Genomic DNA, 24,091 nt, shown 5'->3' with positions numbered 1-24,091 from the left:
TGTTACACTGTGAAAAGTAGTAAGGTGAGAAAATTAAAACAAGGAAAGAGAATATAAGTGTTGGATGTGAGCGGTTGTTGCGATTTTAAATAGGGTGGTCATGGAAAGCCTCTCTTAGAAGGTGAGTTTTTAGAAAGAAGGACCTGAAGATGCAGCTGGCTCAGCACCTGAGATGCAGCTAGCTGCTCTGCTGGCATCAGGCAAGGTTATTCCAGGCAGCGAGAGCAGAAAGTATAAAAAGCCCTCAGACTGGAACATGCCTGGTTTGCTCAAGGATTATAAGAAGGCTGGCACGTTACCTCAAAGAGCGCTTTCTAAGAGTTTTTTTTTTTTAGTATGCTAAACTTTGTCTCTTATTATTGTATTAGGACTTAATTCCTGCCATTTTATTTTATATTTCTATTCACCCTACTTTCTTTTTCTTTCCTCTTTTTCCAATTTTCTAAGGATAAATAAAATTTTTGGTGCCAGTTTGAAAGTTATGTACTGTTTTCATCCTTCTGGTGGTTACCCTTTACTTAGTCAAATTTATATTTATATTTATTTTTCTCTCTCAGTTTTTTAAGCTTATTAATTATATCTTCCCCCTGAACAAGACATGTATCTTAGAAGGCTCTCACAGTCCTAGATTCTTCCCTCATCTTTGCCCTTAACGTGTTAGGGTTCTCTAGCCTTTTGATGGTCAGGATTGTTAGGTATGTACTGTCCTTTTTTTTTTTTTTTCCCCTTCTTCTTTCCCTCCTCTGACTCCCATTGTTTACTTAGCAATAGTGAACCTTTAAGTTATTTACTCACCCTTTCTTGCCGTATTTTATAGTCCCCTAGAGTTATTTATCTTCTTATTACAATATTTTCTCTCACCGTTTTTCACTCTAAAATTGAGTATTTAAGGATATTCAGTTTAAATAAACTTTGGAACAATAGTTTGATTTTTTTTTGTTTGTTTACCTGTTTTCTTGGTAAACCATCTGAGTACGTGCTTGTATTCCTAATAATATCTTTATTTCACCCTTGCATTTAAATGATAAGTTCAGCTATATATCAAATTTCCTTTCTTTCAACATCTATAAAATATTGCTCCATTGTCTTCTTAACATCCAGTGTTACTGATTAGAAGTCTAGAGTTACATTTTTTATTTTTTTCGGTGGGTGAACTACTTTTTCTTTCTAGGAATTTTTAGAATTTTCACTTTGAGGTGTTCTTAGATTTCTCTATAAGGTGTCTAGGTATTTTTGTTACCTTTATACCAAACTTACATATCTTTAATTCTTGGAAATTCTTGGTGATTATTTATCAAGTATTTCCTTATCTCCTTTTGTTTTTTCTCACCTGTGAAAGTCTTATTATTTAGATGTTGACACATTTTTTTTTGTAAACTCCATATTTGGGGAGGAGCATCAGGACTAATTCTTTTATTTTTTTCCTTTTAAATACATTTTATTTTTTAGGGCAGTTTCAGATTCACAGCAAAATGGAGCAGAAAGTGCAGAGAGTTCCCACATGTTCCTGCCCCCAGACAGACAGCCTCCCTCACAATTAGCATCTCTCACCAGATGGTACAGTAGTTACAATTCATAAACCTACACTGACACATTATTATCACCCAAAGTTTACAGTTTCCATTAGGTTTCACTCTGTGTTGTACATTCTGTGGGTTTGGACAAATATGTAATGACACTATCCACCATTATAGTATCATACAGAGTAGTTTCACTGCCCTAAAAATCCTCTATGCTCATCCTGTTTATTCCTCCTCCCTCACCACTGGCAACCCTTAATCTTTTTACTGTCTTCAGTTTTATCTTTTCCAGAATATAGTTGGAATGATATATTTTCAGATTGGCTTCTTTCACTTAGTAACATGCATGTGAGGTTCTTCCATGTCTTTTCCATAGCTTGACAGCTCATTTCCTTTTTTAAAATTTTTATTTATTTAAGTGTGTTTTTCCAGGACCCATCAGCTTCAAGTCAAGTAGTTGTTTCAGTCTAGTTGTGGAGGGCACAGCTCACACTGGCCCAGGTGGGGATCGAACCGGCAATCTTGTTGTTAAGAGCACTGTGCTGTAACCAACTGAGCCAACCAGCCGCCCGATAGCTCATTTCTTTTTAATGCCAAATACTGTTCCATTGTCTGGATGTGTCACAGTTTATCCATTCACCTACTGAAGGACATCTTAGTCCCTTCCAAATTGTGGCAATGATGACTAAAACTGCTATAAACATCCATGTGCAGGTTTTTGTTTGGAAATGTTTTTAACTCATTTGGGTAAATACCAAGAAGTGTGATTGCTGGATCATGTGCTAAGAGTATGCTTAGTTTTGTAAGAAACTGCCAAATTGTCTTCCAAAGTGACTGTATGTACCATCTTGGATTCCTACCAGCAATGAGAGTTCCTGTTGCCCCACATCCTTGTCAGCATTTGGTGTCGTCAGTGTCCTGGATTTTGGCCATTCTGATAAGGGTGTGGTGATTTCTCATTGTTACTTTACTTTGCATTTTCCTGATGATGTATAATGTGGAGCATCTTTTCATAGGTTTACTTGCCATCTGTATAGCTTTGGTGAGGTGTTTGTTCACGTCTTTTACCCATTTTTGAATCGGGTGGTTAAATTTCTTATTGTTGAGTTTTAGGCATTCTTTACATATTTTGAATGACAGTCGTATATCAGATATGTCTTTGCAAATATTTCTTCTCAGTCTGTGGATTGTCTTCTCATTCTCTTAAGCCTCCATATTTTAAACCTTTTAAAATACATATTTTCAGTTTCTTTATGCCGTCTTAACATCTCATTCTGATCATCTATTGACTTTAGTTTTTACAATATTCATTTTGTTATTTAACCTATCTGACTTTAACTTTTTTTATTATTATAGTTTTAACACTGAGTATTTTTAGTTGGTTCTTCATTTTCCCTTATTTTCCTAATAGCCTACTTTAGTTTTCTGAGGATATTTGTTATGCTTATTTAAGAAATATGTTCTGTTTGGACCATAAATTCTGTTTCCTCTGGGATAGGGTGTTCTGTTGTTGGATTTTTTTTTCCCCATCTCTCCCTTGTACTCCTGCAGTGTTTATTTTTTTTCTTTCCTGAAGCTCATATTCCCTTGAGAATATCAACTACCTTGCCTGATAATATGTACATGCAAAAATCCCAGGTTCAAATTTGTGCCCTTCCTGGTGAATTTTTAGAGTATAAGTTGTGTGTGTGTGTGTGTGTGTGTGTGTGTGTGTGTGTGTGTGTGTGTGGCAGGGAAGTGGGGGTTTGGGTCTAAAGGTGGAGATTTGCCAAAGAAATAGTTCTGTTTCGGCTATTATAGATACAGATAAAGTTACAAAGTCGGCATGTTGAATCTCAATGGAGAGTCATGGTTGGTGATGTAAATTTGCAAGTGAGTAGCAGTTAGTGGGACTAACACATTTTCTTGGGACTATGAAGAAAGGGAAGATCCTGGAGGTTGGTTTGATTATTGAAAGTAGGTTAAGGGAGTTTAAGAATAGAAGGTATACTTTGTCCAGGGCTGGTGCTGGCCATCAGAATGTTTAGAAAGAGCAATGTGTCATCTAGCTTCACTAAGTTGATCTGCCTGTCCTCTTCAATCCTGGGGCATTGTTTCAGGCTTCTGTGCAGTAGTCTACATAGTACAGTAGCAAGATATCTGGGATAAGGTGTGTCAGGCCTTGCCCTGCTGATGATGAACTGCGCTACTTTGGGCAACTCAGATTGCCTTCCTACACTTGAATTTCCTCATCAACAAAATGATGAGATTGAACCAGATTTTTCAGGTCCTTTTCTACTCTGAAATTCTATGAAACTTTAAAGAGGGTCTAAATAATCTAGACCAACAGTTTGATTTTTTAAAAAGATATTTTTTTGAGATGATTTTTACCAAAATAGAATTAGCTGTTGATAGGAGTACGATTAGTTTTAAGTAATTACTGTATTACTTTTCAGAAAGCTTTTTCTAATTCGTAGTGCCATTAACTGTTTTTAAGTACGCTTATTTTTCTTACAATACCACCAACCAGCATTAGGTTTAATGTTTTTTGTTCATACTTGTTAATTTAGTGGATAGTACGTCAAAGTTTAATTTCTTTAATTATTTGCAAGGCTAACAATTCTTCCAAGCATTTTGGTATTTGGGTTTCCTTGTGTATGAACTGTTTGTTTGTCGTCTTTCATTATCCAGTAAGTTCTACAAATCAAAAAATTGTATCAATCATTATTAACTGGAAGAATAACAATTCTCAAAGTTGTTTTCAAGTATTAATTAATTCTCAAAGTTCTTTTCAGGTCTTGTTAACTAATGAATTTGTTATTTGTTGCAGTTTGTGGGGAAAAGTGGAAAGGGATGTTTAAAAAGGCTTAAAGTATATTTAAATAGGTGGTGAAATGACATAGTTCAGAAATTAAAATGTTTAGCATTAATCAGATGACAAAACTATAAATCTGTACATCTATTATTCAAGAGGTGATATTTTTAATCACTGGATCTCATTTTTATTACATGTTAGTATAGGTGAATTTTAGATTGCTCATCGTATGCAAATGCCTTTTTAGTTACCCCAAGGAATATTATTTCGAGTAGCTTGTGTATGATTGTGAAATAGATAATGAAAAAACAGATATTGTGTGTTTGAGAGAAACTTGTGGGAAGATTTCAGTGGAACCAACAATTCATTGTATTAGGTTGGTTGGTGCAAAAGTAATTACAGTTTAAAAGGTTAAAAATAATTGCAAAAACCACAATTACTTTTGCATCAACCTGATAGATACCGGCTAACAAATGCTTGTGATAATTCAAAGAGGAAGTAAGAACTTTGCGATATGGGAGTGGTATGCATATGGGAAATTAAGTAAGAAAAGATGGTGCGAGAGACAAAATAAAATTAGACTTCCCTTTCACTTTAGACTGGTAAGCATCATATATTTGCATTTCACACAGAGTGAAGAATATGAACAGATTTTCAGTATAAGACGTAGTTGATTTTTGTTGTTACTGTTAGTTTATACAGAATCTGATTTCACCATAGGAATGGTAAATCTCATAGTTTCTTAATTTTAAAAGAATGTAAATAGCATTAAAAATTCTCCAGATACCATTTCCCCATCTCTCTTTAACCGTTTCTCACTTTTCCCCATTTCTGCACTGTTTTTTACTTTTATCCCATTTATACTTTCCTCCCTTCATCTTTTGTTTTCTTTTTTCACCATATCTCTTTGTTCAACTTATTTTCTTTTGTGTTTTATTCTTTTATTTTTGGTCATCTTTTTCTTACCTGTTAGTTGCCCCACTCTTTTCAACCAGTTTAATTTCTCCTATTTACCTGTTAACTTTTTTGTCCATCAAAGCCCATGCTCACTAATTAATGAACAGGTCTCCCCAGGGAATTGCTTTCTTTTTCCATTCTTGAATTGAAGTATGGTGTATTACAACTCCACATTAAATGAAGAGTTGAGTCATAAATTGATGTATTTGGTCTTAGGCAAGCTGTTTAACTTACATGCTTTAATTTCTTCAAGCGTAAAAATAATTGAAACTAAATCCTTCTACCTCTAAAATTCTGTAATGCTGTGGTGTCTTAACTTGCCCATTCTTCCTGTGCAGACTATTCATTTATTAATATTTACGAGTACACACTTACCATGCGTTTATAACCGCCGTAAACTATGTGAGAGAATCAAAAGAAACAAAAGACAAGTTTCCTGCCTTTCAATTGTTTATAGTCTGCCTGGAGAGACAAAAGTTACCTGTATGTTAACATTCAGTTATTTCCCATCTGTGCCTGTTCTATCCAAATCAAATCTGTATTCTCAAGGGAAAGTCAGCTACTCTAGTTCTAACTTTTTTCTTGAGGGACAGAGTTGTCCCTGAACACAGTAAAAGACTACTTTTTATGTTCTTATATATCTAGGAGTCGCATTGTAGTTGTTCTGTCGCATTATTTTATGTTGTGCACTTGATTCCAGTCTGGAATTAAACAATAATAGAAAAATTTATCTCAGAACTAAGGAGATTGATCTTCATTGCAATTTAGTAGATGAACACTCCTTCTTATCTTTTGTGTGCATACGTATGTCTTGCATTTATATGTTTGTATAATCATGTTCAAATATAATGTTCTAGATGGCTGAGTAAATGTGACTAATAAGTCTTTCCACACCATATATGCTTACACTTTTTTCTTTGGTTTGTTTCTGCACTTATTTTGTAACAGAGTGTTGCTTTTAGACACATTATCTTTTCCTTTCATAGGCTGTATGTGTTCTCTGTTAAAAATATACCGCTCCACAGGGATTAGGGACAGTGGTGGGGAGGGGACAGGACTTACAAAAAGTCAACACTAGGGATCCTTGTGTTGGAACTATTTTGTATCTTGACTTTGGTGATAAATACATGAAGCTGCTCATGTGATAAATTGCATAGAACTACACCCCCCCACACACACACACACAAATGAAATACAGGTAAAATTGGAGAAATTAAAATCAGGTAGATAAATTGCATCAATGCAACATTCCGCTGTGATGTGGTACTATAGTTTTGTGAGCTGTTACCACTGAGAGAAACTGAATAAAAGGTAAACCAGATCTCTGTAGATCTTTAAATGAATGTGAATGTACAATTATCTCAAAAGAAAAGTTTCAGTTAAAAATAATAGCAATTTAAAGAAGTCTTGCCGAAAGATAATTTAACATATGCAGCTGTAAGAAACACATTGACGTACTCATATCACTCTGTGAATATGAATTTGGTGATGTTTCAGGATACATAATCAACATACAGAAATCTGTTGTGTTCCTATATATGAATAATGAGCTATCAGAAAGAGAAATTAAGAAAACAGTCCCATTTACAATTGCATCAAAAATAATAAATTGCCTAAAAATGAGCTTAACCAAGGAGGTAGAACACTCGTACACTGAAAACTGTAAGACGTTGATGAAAGAAATTGAAGAAGACACAAATAAATGAAAATGTACTGCAACCTTTTGGGCATAAAAACAGACATATAGCTCAACGGAATAGAATAGAGAGCCCAGAAATAAATCCATGCATATATGGTCAATTACAACAAAGGAGCCAAGAATATACAATGGGAAAGGACAGTCTCTTCAGTAAATGGTGTTGAAAAAACTGGACAGCCACATGCAAAACAATGGAACTGGACCACTGTCTTATACCATACACCAAAAATAATTCAAAATGGACTAAAGACTTGAATGTAAGACCTGAAACCATACAACTTACATAAGAAAATATAGATAGTAAGCTCCTTGACGTTGGTATTGGTGATGATTTTTTGGATTTGACACCAAAAGCAAAGTCAACAAAAGCAGAAATAAACAAGTGGGACCACATCAAACTATAAAGCTTCTGCACAGCAAAAGAAACCATCAACAAAATGAGAAGGCAACCTACCAAATGGGAGAAAATATTTGCAAATCAGATAGCTGACAAGGGGTTAATATCCAAAAAATATAAAGAATTCATACAACTCAATAGTTAAAAAAACAAACAAACAAACAAAAAACATTTGATTTAAAATGGACAGAGGATCTCTAGAATTTTTTCCAAAGAAGACATACAAATGGACAACAGGTACATGAAAAGGTGCTCAACATCACTAATAATCAGGGAAATGCAAATCAAACTCACAAGGAGATCTCACCTTACACCTGTTAGAATGGCTGTTATCAAAAAGACAAGAAATAGCAAGTGTTGGTGAGGATGTGGAGAAAAGAGAAAGCCTTGTGCACTGTTGGTGGGAATGTAAATTGGTGTAGCCACTGTGGAAAACAGTATGGTGGTTCTTCAAAACGTTGAAAATAGAACTACTATATGGACCAGAAATTCTACTTATGGGTATTTATCTGAACAAAATGAAAACACTAACTCGAAAAGATACCTGTACCCTCATGTTCATTGTAGCATTATTTATAATAGCCACGACATGGAAACAGCATAAGTGTCCATTGATGGATGAATGAATAAAGAAAAAATATATAAACACAATAGAATATTATTCAGCTATAAAAATGGAAGAAGTCCTGCCATTTATGATAACATGGATGGAACATGAGGGCATTATGCTAAGTGAAATAAGACAGGTAGAGAAAGACAAATACTATATGATTCCACTTATATGTGGAATCTTAAAATAAAAAAGCTAATAGATACAGAGAACAGATTAGTGGTTGCCAGAAGTGGGGTGAGGGTTGGGCAAAATGGGTGACGAGAGTAAGGCACAAACTTCCAATTATAAAATCATTTCATGAGGATGTAGTGTACAGCTTGACAACTATAGTTGATAGTACTATATTACATAAATGAAATTACTAAGAGAGTCGATCTTAAAAGTTCTCAGCACAAGAAAAAAAATTCTGTAACTATGGTGATGGATGTTAACTAGACTTATTGTGGTGATCATTTCACAATATATACAAATATTGAATCATTATGTGCTTTCTACACATGAAAAAAAACCAAAAAAACAATTTAAAAGAATCTGTGCTGAAAGATAATTTGACATATGTAGCTCCAGGAAGCACACTCTGTGGAGCATGACTTTCCATTTACATCAAAGAATGCTCTACTAAATAGATGTTACCCATTTTCTTTTTTTTCCCCCTTTCCACCCCCTTAACCCCACCACTCTGGGGCAAGCCGTTGTTTCTCAGTCTAGGACACAGTTCCTTGGCCCATGCTGGTATTATGAGCCTTGTGCTCCCCTGGCTGAGGCAGTTGGTCGGCTGCTCATGGCCGCCCAGGGTAGTCCACGGCAGCACTCAGCATCCCAGCTCCAGGGAGAGCTGTTGTTCACAATGTTAGCTGTAGAGGGTGCAGCTCACTGGCCCATGTGGGAATGGAACCGGCAACCTTGGCTTTAGGAGCATGGCGCTCCAGCCACCTGAGCCCCCAGGCCGGCCTGATTTTACCCATTTTCTATTCCAAGTTTTCTTATGCATGTATGGAAAGTAAAGCAATAGCTGTGTGTGTGTTTTAATTAGCAGACGAACTTTGCAGACACTTAAGTGATGCCAGTTTTATATTAGTCTCATTTTCTGTGTAATAGAATATCAGTTAATTCTAATAATGGGTCAATTTTTTCATATAATTCATGGAATCAAAGTAAAGGTTTTTCCTTTCTTAAAATGTATATACATTTTTCTGGCACCCTCTTTATATTAATAAACTCAGTGTAGCAGAAAATGTATTTGGATTTGGTTATAGCACATTCATAATTCGTAATTGCATCTAAACAAGCCTGATATTCTACAAATAGCTGTAATTTTCAAAACTTAAAAGTATTTTTATATACATAAAGTATTTCTACCAGAAAAATTTTGTGATAATCTGATGTTAAATTTAAAAATGCTTCAGGAGGTCAGTATTCACATCGTCTCTCTACTACCTACTAAACAACTTACTAACTCATCTTTAAGAAAATATGATAATGGCGTATTGAATCCCATAGTACAGCAGTGTTTATTACCTTAGAAGACTTGGGTTCCTTGATGAGATTTCAACCATATCTTGTTAAGAATTTGTTGTAACTGATTCTATTTAAATAGTATTTTTAAAACTTGTAACAAAGGGAAAATACTTTCAGGTTGACTTCTTTGAAACTTCCATGTTTCCCTGAAAATAAGACCTAGCGGGACCATCAGCTCTAATGTGTCTTGGAGCAAAAATTAATATAAGACCCAGTGTTATTTTAATATAAGACCCAGTCTTATATAATATAATATAATAATAATATAATATATAAAATACCAAGTCTTATATAATATAAGATCGGGTATAATATGATACCGAGTCTTATATTAATTTTTGCTCCAAAACACGCATTAAAGCTGATGGTCTGGCTAGGTCTTATTTTCGGGGAAACACTGTTGTTACGTATATGTAAGCTACTGGCGTCTATATTTAAACTATCTTAAATGTGTATATTTTTTTCTCGAATGAGATACTATATAATACCTCATAAGTGGCATGTTTTTCTTAACACTCCTTGCTTCTATATATTTACTCTTGTGTCATTACCTATTATTTTAATTCTTTTGTCTTTCCCTTATCTGCTGTGTTTGTGTGTGTGTGTGTGTGTGTGTGTGTGTGTGTGTGAATTCTTGACTGAAATGTGTTTTCTGGAAGAGCTGGTATTTGAAAATTACTTATTGGCTCTTAAACATATGAAAATAATATATGCAAGCATTTTGTTTGAAAATTATCATTGTTAACAGAACTCTAAGTATCCTTAGACATCTTAGGGGCAATGTTTGACTGGAATTAAACTCAATTCTTATTCTTTTCAAGGCAGTATTTCTCAAACTCTGAGGCTTGCAGAAGTCCCAAGTAAGATCTGGCATCATTTTCGGAAAAAGACCTTCAGTAATGTGTAAGTAGTTTTTGTTTTTCGTTTTGATTTGTTTGTATTAGCTGTTTTCTGTATTAAACATTAAAAGTTTAATTTAGCAGATCTCTTAACAAGAATTTGGCATATATTTACCACATAATGATTATGATTAGTGACACAAAAGAGCTTATTGAAAGATGTCTTAAGATGTGCCTTGGGTCAGTATTAATGACCATTTATTAGAGGCAGCATCCTCAGATGTAAAGAACACTGAATGAAGGGACCTGAGTTCTTGCCCAGCCTCCACCACTAACTAGCTAGATATCTGTAAGTAAGCCACTTTCTTTGGCTATAAAATAAGGGATTAGACTATGACTAACAATAAGATCCCTTCTCCTTTAAATGTCTATTATTCTTAACTTTTTTTAAAATCAGGCTTTGGCAGTCTTTCAGACGGGAGCTGTTGAATTATACAATTATGTTTTGATTTTTTTGTTGTTGGTTTTTGCTTGAGAATAACTATTTAGAGAGGGGAGGTGGTTCAAAGTAGACTAGGGGACAGGTAAGCCCCCTTGCTCAAGAAATTTGTCCCACATAGTCCATCAATTTGGGTTAATAAAACTTACTTTTAAAAAGCCAAGTTTGCCTTAGGTGGGCTAAACCTTTTTAAAAGGAAGTTAACATACTCTTAAATATGATATACAAATAAGATTTCTTTCCTTTCAAAATCTCCATAGAATGCTCATGCTGAAGGAGTGCCCGTTTTTGAGGAGATGGGGAAAAGGGACAATAAAATAGACATTTGTCCATGTGGAGCTTTGGGGGGGAAATGGTAGGGAAACGTTGGGCATGGTAAAGGGAAGCACTTGGAATCTGGAAGGTGATAGAAAAGATGGCTATAGGGGAATGAAAGTACAGAAAGATATGTGGGAAAGTAGAACTAAACAAGAAACTCCTTGAAGGCAGGGCTACTACTTTCATCAATGTTGTCACTGGCTACTAGAATAGTGTCAGGTCTTAGTAAGTATCTATGAAAAATTTATTGAATGAATGAATCAATTACTTATTCAGTAAATTTCTAAATTTGTCTAAGGTCCTAATGGTTTTGGTTTTGATTTGCTAGACTCAAATCATCTAGTCTATCTATGTCCTACATTCAACAACTGCAGTATTTAAGGTAATTGAGGTTCAGAAAATTGATTCTGAATTACAGAAAAAAGATACATATTTAGTATAATATGCTTGAGAAAGGTTATAGAGTGAACTATTCATTCTTTTAACAAATATTTTTTAAGCGTACCTATTATACTTAGGGTACTAGCTGGGAATGGAAAAAATGGGGTACTGGCTGTAGTGTATACTATTTTTATTTGATGGAATATTATGTAGTCATTTACTATAATTATGAATATTATAGCAGTTTATAAAAGTGCTTATTAAATAAAAAAATATAAATATTTGTGTTCTATATTATACCTGTGCATGAGGATTAGAAGGGTAGTTTCTGTTCTCAAAGGAAACTAGGAAACATTGTCAGTTATAAACCAGATTTATTATTGTGAATGGGATTGTTGAATTTCTTTTTATTTCTGCCATTTTGTATAATTCATAAAGTTGAAATGAAAATCACATAAATTTAATTTTTTTGAAAAATACAATGAAAAGATATTGACTAGAAAGAGGAAATACTGTAGTATATTGAGCAAAACTACATTTGAAGGGAAGTAGATAAGTTACCTTAGTTGGAAGAAAAATGAGAGACGAAGTTTAGAAAAGATGGGAACGAGGGTCCCTAGTTTTGATAATGTAAGAAACGATGAGCTAGATTAGGTTCTTAACTGTGGAGTTACATTTTAAAAGGAAAATTTCTTCTAGCTTATTTATTAAAGTTAACTGGACTGAGGGTCAATTGAATTGGTCCATTTAGTTATCAGCCATTTTTATATATGTCTTGAAATTGTGACTGTTTATCAGGCTTTATCTGAAAGACATTTTGCTCTTTTTACCATTCATAATAGTTTATAATTTGGTAAAACTTTTATGTTCAGATTTTTTGTTTTTCATGTATCTTCAAAATGTTTCCTTTGATTTCCACTCTTGCCTTTTCTTGTTCTTATAGTTAGCCTAGGTAGCAAATGCTTAACTACTCTGACCTCATAGAGTAATTGAAGAAATTTAAAAATAAATAATAAAATAAAATCTGAATTGATTGGTCAGAGATTGAAAGGGAGAAAAATAAATCAGTTGCCATTAGTTGCTGAATGGATTAGAACTTTCTTGTAATGATTTCTTAATTTAGTTCTCATGTACCTTTTTGGAATTAGAGAGCACATCTTTCTTGTTTGCTCTTCTCAAAGAAAATAGATGTAATTTGAAGTGAAATACTAGGTAAATGGGTATCTGAAATTTTAAGAAGATGCCTATAAACATTTCATGAGCTAACTCCTTACGTTATCTATATCATGTTGAACAAAGAAGAATTAAACACAATAATTAGTTAATGATGTATTACATATTGTTACTTCAGCTTGAGTAAAATTGTTTCAGGGTTTTATATTACTGTGGTTCATTAGAGAACTGTTGGATCAAATGCTTGTTTTGTGTGACCCCTAGTTTCCAAAATGAATTGCAAGAAATTTACGTCAAATAAATAAATTAAATTAATAAATAAGGGAGGGATCGAGGGAGGGGAAAAGGAAAGAAATTTACCTCCTACTTTTTTAGAGGTTTTTGCTCTGATATACTAAACTAAAAGTCCAAGTTGTGTGTGTGACTAAGAATGCTTTCCTCTAATGCTCTTTCCAAGTAATTTTTAGTGGCTCTGCCAATACAAGGCATTTTGTCTTTATTTAGTATTTTGTCTGTAATTAGTATTTTCCATGAGGATTGTAAATTTCACATGCCAATGGAAGTCTCTTAGTTTAATGGAATTGTTAGAAAATACTATTAATTATTCATTTCTATATTAAAGATTTTCAGTATTTTCTTTGCCTTGTAATTTTTAACAGTGTCTTCCCCCTACCTTCTAAACCTCAAATTTACTTGATTTATTTTTATCTATTTATCTATTTATTTTTAATTAAATTTATTGGGGCGACATTGGTTAGTAAAATTATATAAGTTTCAAATGTACATTTTTATAATACATCATCCATATATCACACTGTGTGCTCACCTCCCAGAGTCAGTTCTCCTTCCATCAGGAGACCCCCTTTTCCCTCTTCTCCGCCCCTCCTTACCACTAAACTGTTGTCTGTGTCTATGAGTTTTTGTTTCTTTGTCAAATGTACTTTAAAAACGGTTGATTTAAAATAAAAAGTAGAGGTGCATTTTCAGAATTATAGATTCTTCATGAGTGAATTAAAAATCATTTAGATCTTTCAAGAAATCACCTAGAATGCTGCCAGCTAAGATCTTGGCATTATATACTTTGTTAACCCTGCTTACCTTCCTAACCACTCTCTGCCCTCAAATGAACAAATGGGAAATAACAACAACAAGGCAAGAGAACTGAAGTGATGCATAATTTCTTTCTCAATAAATGTTCGAGGATTTTATCACCATTTTAAAATTGATTGTTCTTTTCATATATGTATTGATGAAGAACAATAATTTGTTCCCTTTTAGTAGTTATTTACTGTGTTCAGTTGGGAATGAAAACAAATCATTAAAATTTGTGAGCCAAGAAAATCTAACAAAAACTAATTTTCATACAAATTCTCCCAGATATCTGCTTATTAGTATAAGAGCTGTTTATTTCAATGACTAAGATAGTAGCTTTCAAAATGCCTTATTAAATATATTTTTATGTTTTTATAATAGTACTATATCCATTCCCTTTCTCTTCTCCTGCATAGCAAGACATAAGATTGCATTGTATGAAATAGTGACTATACGCTTTAGTTTAAATATCGTGAAGTTAGAGTCTAGGAAAAAGGAAAATATTTAAATCTCTTCATTATAAAAAGAGGAAAGTGCTCCACAAAAGCTGGTAATTTAAAATTCATACACCCACAAATGCACATAAACACTTATAGAGGCTGGTTATGTAACTCTTAGTAATTCAACTTCAATAAATTTATCCTGAAGAAACAAGAGTTGTAGCCAGAGGTTTATGTTCAAGGTTATTCATCATAGCATTTAAAAAATATTACTAAAATAAGTAGAGTAATAAATGATCAGCAATAAGGAATTGGATCAATAATGTTATGTTCATAAAATAAAATATTATGCAGCCGTTAAAAATTATTTCAGACTATTTAATGAAATGAAGAAAAAATTAAATACAAAAGTGCTTTTTAAAAAAGTGCTTTTGTTTTTGTACTTTTTGAGAATCAATAGATGGTTAACTGGGTAATACTGTTTGTTATTTGTGGAGCACCTGTTATTTGCAGTCAGCTGAGAGCAACTATTCAACTTATAGCAGAGCCTTCTCAGGAGAACAGGTTATTACTTTCTCTTTACTGTCTGTCTAGGAGGCATTTTTGAAAAGTTGAAGCCTACTATTTTGTGCAAAAATCTTATATGTAAGGGAATTGCTACATAGAAGCCATATACTTCTAAAGAAAACAAATAGGAACATTTGGTTCTTCTTTAGGCTTGTTTCCTAAACAATATACAAAATAGGCATGTACTATATATACCTAATTTATTTGTCCACGGAATTCTTTGTTTGCATTTATTGGAACTAAGTCTAAAAATTTGTTTTAGATTAAACTTTTGTGTGTAACTATTATTATATAAGTAATGACAGTACTGTGAGGGGGTGTATTCTCCTAGTTAAAGAAACAAATAAGGTTTAAGTGATACTTGACAACTGAAGGAGATTTTACAATTAAAGTGTTTACAAATACATGGTGGATTCTACTTTGTGTATTTTTTCTTTGAATTTGTTATAAGCTGCATTCCTGTTATAATCTCTGCCTTTTATTATTTGAAATTCTTCCGTTTGTTGCATCTGCTGAGACCCACTCAGTGGATTTTTCTTTGTGTTTTTGTGTGGTTTTGGAATAGGAAGTCGTGGTCAGTTGTACTTTGTGTGGAAAACCTGGTTTGAGGGTATACCCTCTAGAACTGTTTTGCATTTACTTCCCCAGGGTTATCACTAGCCTGGGAACACCGTTATTGTTAATATCTCAGTTTGGAGCTTCCTGGGATCATGCAGCTGGCTTAGTCAAACCTCAAATTCAAGTGTGAGTAGGCCTATTATACATTCGGAGAGGAGGCTGTTTTTTTGGTTTTGTTGTGTTTTTTAACCCTTCAAAGCAGGGACCAGATAGATTGAGGCAACCTTTATCTCCCTGTACCAGTCGATGGATTTTAAAATCCATTCTTTAACAGGATATAGTCCTTTGAGGCTCTTGTCTATATACAGATGTCTCAGTTTCAGTTGCTTGTCCTATCTGGTCCCAAAGCCTTGTAGTGTGTCCCTGTAATACCTTTTAAAACACAAACCCTTTGATTACTGAGGAAGTCAGCAAACTTCCCCCACCCAGTATCAGCTTATATATTGCAATCTGGCCTTTGGTTTCCTCACTGTTTTGGGGCGCTGGGCCCTTACATTTTTACACGTTAATCTATGCATTTAAAAGGATGTGGGGTTGTTTTTTGTTTTTTTTTCTGTCTACTTAAGTCATCTAGGCATCCATATTGCCCAAACTGGAAATTCTTGGCGTTACTTTTATAATCATAAATAATGCTAAATATATTCCCATTTTTTGAAATATGAAAGTAAAACGTGTAGTCCTAGTGTGTTTATCAAGGAAGTAGTGCTCTTTTTGTAGTTTTTTGTTCTTATTTACTCATAAACCACATATTTATTTGGTTTACTATAGGAAAATATTAGTCTTTTACTTTTCTTTTAGATGTAACCTCTGTAATGGAAGATGATTGAAGATAAGGGGCCTCGTGTTGCTGACTACTTTGTTGTAGCAGGATTGACTGATGTTTCAAAGCCTCTTGAAGAAGAAATTCATTTCAATGACGCCTGTCATAAAGTAGCTAAACCAAAAGAACCTATCACAGATGTTTCAGTTATTATTAAATCTCTTGGGGAGGAAGTGCCACTGGATTATACGTGTATTGACGTTACCCCAACTGGATTGTCAGCTGACCTCAATAATGGAAGTCTTGTAGGGCCACAGATTTACCTTTGCTACAGAAGAGGGAGAGATAAGCCTCCACTTACAGACCTGGGGTAAGTCTTTTTAAAAAATAATTATTGTTATGGATCCAAATAATATGCCTTGTAGATTTTGAAGTTAACTGTTTAGTTTTTTTTCATTAATAGATATATGACAACTTTAGAAAAATAGACCCATTTATATCCAGAATCCTGTGTTCTCTCACTGTGTTCATGATAACCTTTTCAGGGTCCCTTTGTCCTACAGGTTTCCAGCGCTTTCATCTTGTCTGAGTTTCTTTCTGTTTAAGGTAGGGGAGAGAATTTCAAAATCATTTACAGAAAAATCCCAGGAAATTAATGTATTATCACAAAATTTTAAATTATTTTTGAAGTACGAGAAAAGGATGGCTTTTAAGCATTGGTTATAATGATCATTACAAATGGATGCTTATATCTGTATACATCAAACAAGGATCTTGGGGTAAATTAGTGCTTTACTTAGGATACTATATTGAAGGTGGGACTCCTTTTTTATATAACACCTTTATTGAGATATAATTCACATACCATGCAATTCACCTATTTAAAGTGTATAATTCAGTAGTTTTTAGTATATTTATAGAGTTGTGCAACCATCACCACAATAAATTTTAGAACAGTTTTATCATGGCAAAAAGAAATCCTGTACTCATTTTGGTCACTATTCAATTCTCCCTAACCCCCTCAGCTCCAGGCAACCACCAGTCTATTTTGTATCTCTATGAATCTATTTGCTTATTTTGTACATTTTATGTAAATGGAATCATACTGTATATGTTTTTGCTTGTGTATGCTGGCTTCTTTCACTTAGCATAATGTTTTCAAGATTTATCCATGTTGTAGTGTGTGTCAGTACTTTATTCCTTTATATGGCTGAATAATAGTCCGTCTTGTGGCTACACCACAGTTAATTATTTCATTCATCAGTTGATTGATTTGTGGGTTATTTTCCACTTTTTAGCTATTATAAATAATGCTGCTGGAAATATTCATGTACAAGTTTTTGTATGGACATGTTTTCATCTCTCTTGTATATTTACTTAGAAATGGAATTGCTGGGTCACGTGCTAACTCTGTGTTTTGAGGAACTGGCCAGACTGCCTTTCAAAGCAGCTATAGCACTTGGCATTCCTACCGGCACTGTATGAAGCTTCCAATTTCTCCACATCTGACAACATTTTGTATTGTCATTTGATCATAGTAGCTGCCCTAATGGCTGTGAAGTGGTATCTCATTGCATTCACCTGATGGCTAATGATGTTGAACATCTTTCATGTGCTTATTAGCCATCTGTATATTTTTGGAGAAATGTCTATTCAGAATCCTTTTTTTGTTTTTTAATTGGATTGTCATTTTATTGTTGAGTTTGAGAGTTCTTTACATATTCTAGAAGCAAGTCCCTTACCAGATACATGATTTACAAATATTTTCTCCCATTCTGTGGGTTGTCTTTTCACTTTATTTATGGTATCCTTTGAAGCTAAAAAGTTTTTAAATTTGATGAAGTCTGATTTATCTATTTTTTCTTTCATTGCTTATGTTTTGGTGTCATATCTAAGAAGGCTTTTACTAATCTAAGGTCATGAAGATTGACACCTAAGTTTTTGTCTAAGAGTTTTACAGTTCAGCCTGTACATTTGGGTCTTTGATCCATTTTGAATTCATTCTTGTATATGGTTGAGGAAAGGGTCCAATCTTACTCTTTTTTTATATGGATAACCACTTGTCCCAGCACCATCTGTTGAAGAGAATATTCTTTCTCCATTTTCAAAAATTAATTGACCATAGATGTATGGGTTTAATTCTGGACTCGCAATTCAATTTCGTTTGTCTGTCCTTATGCCAGTACTACACAGTTTTGATTACTGTTGCTTTGTAGTAAGTTTTTACATTGGGAAGTGTAAGTCTTCCAACTTTATTCTTCTTTCTCAAGGTTTTTTCGGCTATTCTGGGCCCCTTGAATTTCCATGTGAATTTTCAGATCAGCTTGTCAGTTTCTGCAAAGATTGGGGTTCTTTTTAAAAGAGAAATACACACACACACATACACACACACATATATATGAAGATTATATAAATTTAAATATACGTAATTTTTTAAATTAAAAGAACAAAATTTTAAAGGTAAAAGATAAGATTCCCCTTGGGAAACTGAAAGTAAAAGACCAGAGGAAGGCTAGGAGTAGCTCTAATAATGTCTTCAAAACAGATGAAGAGTTTATAAGGAATGATTAGCCGTCTTGTTTCCATTGCTCTGTCGCAAAAGGGGATGGGCTTAACTTACGTTTTGGTTAAAAATAAGGAAGCTATTGATTTCCCTACTGAAGGAGCTATACAAAAGTTCCATCTCCTACTATATTAAGTCTGAAAGTGGATACGTAGTCATGTTTACTAATGCCTGAGATGGGATGAGCCCCTGAAGTTTCTTCTACTTTTAAATTTCTATCATCTAATGGTTGATATCAAAAAGTAATAGTAAAAATCAGTCTTTATTCTGTTAATTTATGAGTTAATTGCCATAATTTAAATTGGTTTCAGAATAGCTACTATATTGCTTCATACGAAGTTTACATATTTAGTAAGTGGCTAGGGAACGTAAGCCAGCTGTTAGATCTTGTTTTCAAAAGATTAGATAAATTGCTCCTATGACTACTGACCATCAGAATTTTAGCTTGTAGATAAAATGAAGGGAATGTTGCAGATTCTCATTAGTGTTGGAGTTCTCTAGAGTAGAGGAATTTTCCAAGCATAGAATGGATTCTCCAATAGGAAAGGATTTGAACTGGAATGAATAAATTAACCACTCTTACAGCTACCCTCATGTTTGTCATTGTGAAGAACATGACATCATTCTTGCCTTTAAAAGCTTACAGTTTAGTTAGATAAGAAAAGTTATATAACAATATAAAAATAAAAAATAATAATACAAAATACATACAACAGCATAATACCTGATTAAGGAAAATAGGTATTTTATGCATCAAATGTATTTATATTCCATATCTTTCAAGATATATTTTTTGAAGTAATAAATGGCGGTTTGTTGTTCGGCGTGTTGTGTTTTTATTTTCTTGTTTTCAATTGAGCATCTGTATCAGGCAATATTTTGGAGACGTTATACATTCATTTAATTCCATCAAGATCCTAGGAGTTAGATTTTTAAAATTTTGTAGCTGAGTAGTATAAGGCTAAGAGAGGTTAAGTAACTGCCTAAGATAGTAACAAATGGTAGGAATTTGAATTCAGATAGGTCTAACTTCTCTCTGTAACAATGCCTTTTTTTAAGATTAAAAAAACAAAACAGAAAGGCAAGGTCAGAAGGAGGAAGAGGAGTAAGCAATTAAGCTAACATTAGGATAAACATAGTTGCTATTATTAGGTATCCAATTTAGCTCTATATTTTCAAAATGTTGAGAAATTTTGTTGTTTGCTAACAGCCAGGACAAAAAGAGAAATTAAAAATTATATTAGGAAGGGATAATTTGGCCCATTTCTAACACTAAATTTTATTTGTATAGTGGGATTTTATATTAATGAAAGGGAATACAATTGATTTTGGGGACATTGCCTGTTACAATTTCTATAGCAAATGTAGAAACACACTTAATATAATAGGCCTTTGATTTTTTTTTTTTTTTTGACTGATGCTAAGGACTTAGCAATAAAGTCAAATCAGTGAATTCTGTGAAAGAATAAGCTAATGTTATTCAAACATGACATTTTCTTTGTGTCCCCAAGTACTTTAAGTATAGTATTTAGAAGACTTAAGGAATGGATGCCTGGCCTGCCCTTTATTAAAAGCCTATGATTTTACCACAATAAAGAAGGGAAGAAAAGCCTGTCTTTCACCCATACTTTTGATTAAAGATAGATTTGAGATTATTTTCTCTTTTGAAAGCCTAAAATTATCTCTTAAACCTGAGGGAAATATTAGAGGTAAAAGTGCAGGTAGGTTCTATACCATCTGGCAAAGGAGCCTTTTGTAAAATGTTAACTTTGGTCACAATACAGAGTTGCTTTTTCTAAAGAAAATGCTTGGTTTTAAAGACAAAAATAAATAAGTAAATAAATCTGTTACATGGAACACTAAAACAAGTTCCGTGCATGTAATTATTGCCTTTCTATGGTTTATGTTAAGAAGCACAAAGATTAATCTGAATTTTTCTTACATTATTTTAATTTTTGGTAGGGAAAACAGTTCTTTAATTTCATATGGGGCTGTGCAATTCAAGCTTGCAATAAGATTGGAATATCTGCTACAGTTTAGGATCAGTGAATGATACCTGATAATATTACCTTTCATATTTTGAGGGTATTTTATATTTGTGTATTTATTTTATTTTTTAGGGTTTTATATGACTGGAAAGAAAGATTGAAACAGGGATGTGAAATTATTCAGAGTACTCCCTATGGACGCCCTGCAAATATTAGCGGCAGTACCTCATCACAAAAAATTTATATCACCTACCGAAGAGCCTGTGAAAACATGACTCAGAATACGCTGGCTGTTACAGACATATGTATTATTATACCCAGTAAAGGAGAAAGTCCACCACACACTTTCTGCAAAGTTGACAAGAATCTCAATAACAGTATGGTAAGTGACTCTTTTGCACTGATAAAATTAGCCACTGATGAACAGACCATAATCTAAAATAAATCTTTGTTTGGAAAGCAGCATAGCACAATTACTGAATTAAAAATATGTTTTTAAAAATGTTGGATATTTTATTTTTAGGAAAGTGCTTTAGTTGTACTTTCAAAAGGAGCTATGCAAAAAGGTTGTTTTTTTAATTAAAAAGTAATTTCTTCCCCTTACTGCAAAAGTAATGTACTAGCCAAGGTTAGTCCCTCCTTCCACTTGTGCACTAGATCCCATATACCGGGGGTACCAAAAAAATGTATACAAGTGGGCACTTTGGTCAACGTTGCTCAAGCAGTAGTTCGCCGTAATCAGAAGTGTCTGGTGGCTGATGGTAACCACTTTGAGCACCTCTTGTAATTGCAGAAGTCAAACGTGACTTGTAGTCATCTTTTGTTATCGGTATATATTGAGTATTACAATTTTAGTACAGTTTTTTCAGCGTATCAGCATTTATGTAAAATTTTAACATGCACAAAACAATAATACATACTTGTAGATGTATATATTTGTGCAGTGGAAAATTTTTAAGTGCATGTGAATGAAATACACTAGCTTCAGGCCAGTAGTGAACTCCAGGGGACAGAAAGGAATGGAAGATGAGGTTTTAAATAAACCTGTAATTTTTTGTTTCTTTATAAATTAAAATATCTGAAGTCAATATGGTAAATTGTTAACATTTGTTAAATCTTGGTTGTGAGTAAATGGGTATTTGTTATTGTATAATGTTTAAATAGTGTAATATTTAAATATACTATAATATTTTTAAAATATTTCTTAAAGTAAGTTTATTTTCTCTATATATTTGTCTTGAGTGCTGTGAATCTGTCTTTATGTACTGGTTTATGCAGGCACTCTTATGTATGCACAAAATGTCCTTTCTCATTCATTTAACTAGTATTTTATTAAGCATTTCTACATAATGGGTACTGTTTTCAATGCTACACATATAGCAATGAACAAAACAAAGCCCTTACCATTATGGAATTTATATTTTAATGGTAGGAGGCAGATAGTTAATAAGAAAATATGCCAAATGGTGGTAAGTGCTATGGAGGGAGGAAAAGCAAGATAGGGGTGATAGGGAGGACTGGGCAGGGTAGAGAGAGGTTTGTTATTGCACATAAGGTGAAGAAAGAGGAGCTCTCGAACAAAGTGACGTTTGAGTTGAGACCGAAAGGAGGTGAGAAAGTGCTTTGTGAATCTGTCACCACCTAATATCAAGTGGGACATCTCCCAAGTTACATCTCTATTTCAGACCTCTCGCCTTAGCTCCATTTGATTCTTCACTTAGATGTCGAATAGATGTTTCAAACTTAATATGTCTAAAACTGAGCTCCTTTTCTTCACCCCCAAATCTGCGTTACCCACAGTCTTCCCCATCTCAGTTGCAGCTGGGACTAGACATTTGAGACTCCTTTGGGGGTAGCTGTTATTTAAAACCATCGGACTAAACGTGTGAGATCATTTAGAGAAAGTAAAGAGATCACGTTTAATGATCAGGAAGAGAGAGGATGCTACAAAGGAGGCTGAAGAGGGGTCAGAGATTTGGTGAGGAGGGACCAGGAGAGTGTGATGCCTCAAACGCCAAGAAAAGAAAATGTTTCCGGAAGGGAGTCATTAGTGGCATCAGAATCTGTTGAGAGGTTGAATAAGACGAAGACTAGGAATCAACTATTAGATCTAGCATCATTAAAGTTGTTAAGGTGTTCTTTTAGGAAATGGTGGGTTTAAAACCTGATTTGGAATGGATTCAGGAGAGAATGGGAAATAAGACAATGAATATGGCAAATTACAACTCTTGAGTTTCGGTATAAAGAACCGTAGAAAAATCTTGAAATATCTCAAAGGGGTTGTAGAGTCAAAGGGAGGTATACACATGAGTCAATATTTCTTAGTTTATCATTTCTGCCCAAAGTTTGTACTTAGAATAAAATCTAAATTATTGGGGATTCGCTTTATTTTAAAGCATGACATTTTCCTCGTGTTATTGCTGTTGCAAGGGAAAAATATGTTAAATTTTATTTCTGAGTGAAAAATGGGCAATAACTTCAACAAAATGCTGATAAAATAACCAACTGAAAATAGCTAACAGAGAAATCTGTCACATCTTAGATAATATATACTGGAGAGATCAAAGAGGTTCCATTTTAAAATTAAATGATATTTTCTTTTTTTTTAATTCAGTGGGGATCATCAGTATACTTATGTTATAAAAAATCAGTGGCAAAGACTAACACTATATCTTACAAAGCTGGTAAGTACAATTTTTCATGGGATACTTAATATATAAACGTATTGTGGGGGCCAGTAAGATTAAAGGAAAAAACCTGCCTTACAACATGTTGGTGTTAGGACAACCCATGTCTTTTGAATCTGTGTTATCATCCATTTATTTATTCATTTTACTTTAATGGAAGATTAATATTAAAAGAATGTGGGGTTTTTTAAATGTTAGGTTTAAATAAATAGCTAATAAGTAGATGTTAGTTCTCTTTAAGTTTTTAAGTTAGTAGAAAATGTGGCAAAATATTTATTTTCCTGTTAAATTAGTGTTTCTTTAATATTTATATTAAATTTAGTCAAATCTATAATTCACATGTAAATTATGTTTCATAATAATCTGAACTATTATGAACTAATTTGTGATTTTATAATATGTAGTTGAAATTTTCAATTGCTAGAAACCTCAAAATATCAAACATACTGATCTTATTCACAAAAGAGCGGATTCAGCCTTTTAAGTAATATATTTTTAAAATCCGTGTCCTAGACTTCTAGTTTTCTCTTCTACCTTTGATATTTTAGGATGTATGATTCATCAGTATTTCTATATTTACTTAAAGCCTATACCATTGCCTCATGATCTGATAGAGTAATGGACAGTTAACTAGATCCTCATGGGATCTGCTGGCTGGCTAGCATATG

General features: G+C 33.5%; 1 protein-coding gene across 14 annotated transcripts in view; it reads left to right on the top strand.

The window, feature by feature from the left end:
* The window catches only part of DENND4A (DENN domain containing 4A), a 100,296-nt gene that overhangs the window by 14,755 nt on the left and 61,450 nt on the right, over positions 1-24,091 (top strand). For 9 of the 14 annotated variants that reach the window (XR_012494703.2, XM_074327533.2, XM_019725588.3 and 6 more), the window contains exons 2-6: positions 10,320-10,401; positions 15,456-15,551; positions 16,224-16,555; positions 20,869-21,118; positions 23,351-23,420. Coding sequence is in view for 13 of the 14 variants with exons in the window: in XM_074327533.2 (XP_074183634.2) it covers positions 16,245-16,555; positions 20,869-21,118; positions 23,351-23,420 (631 nt within the window). In the remaining variant the exon portion in view is untranslated. The remainder of the gene's footprint in view (positions 1-10,319; positions 10,402-15,455; positions 15,552-16,223; positions 16,556-20,868; positions 21,119-23,350; positions 23,421-24,091) is intronic. The other 5 variants (XM_074327532.2, XM_019725585.3, XM_074327531.2 and 2 more) reach the window with 3 other exon arrangements.

This window comes from Rhinolophus sinicus, chromosome 3 (genome assembly GCF_057876585.1).
Source record: "Rhinolophus sinicus isolate RSI-liver-muscle chromosome 3, RSI-T2T, whole genome shotgun sequence".
NCBI lineage: Eukaryota > Metazoa > Chordata > Mammalia > Chiroptera > Rhinolophidae > Rhinolophus > Rhinolophus sinicus.
The sequence above is the reverse complement of the archived record's forward strand: the minus strand, read 5'-3'. Positions and strand labels throughout refer to the sequence as shown.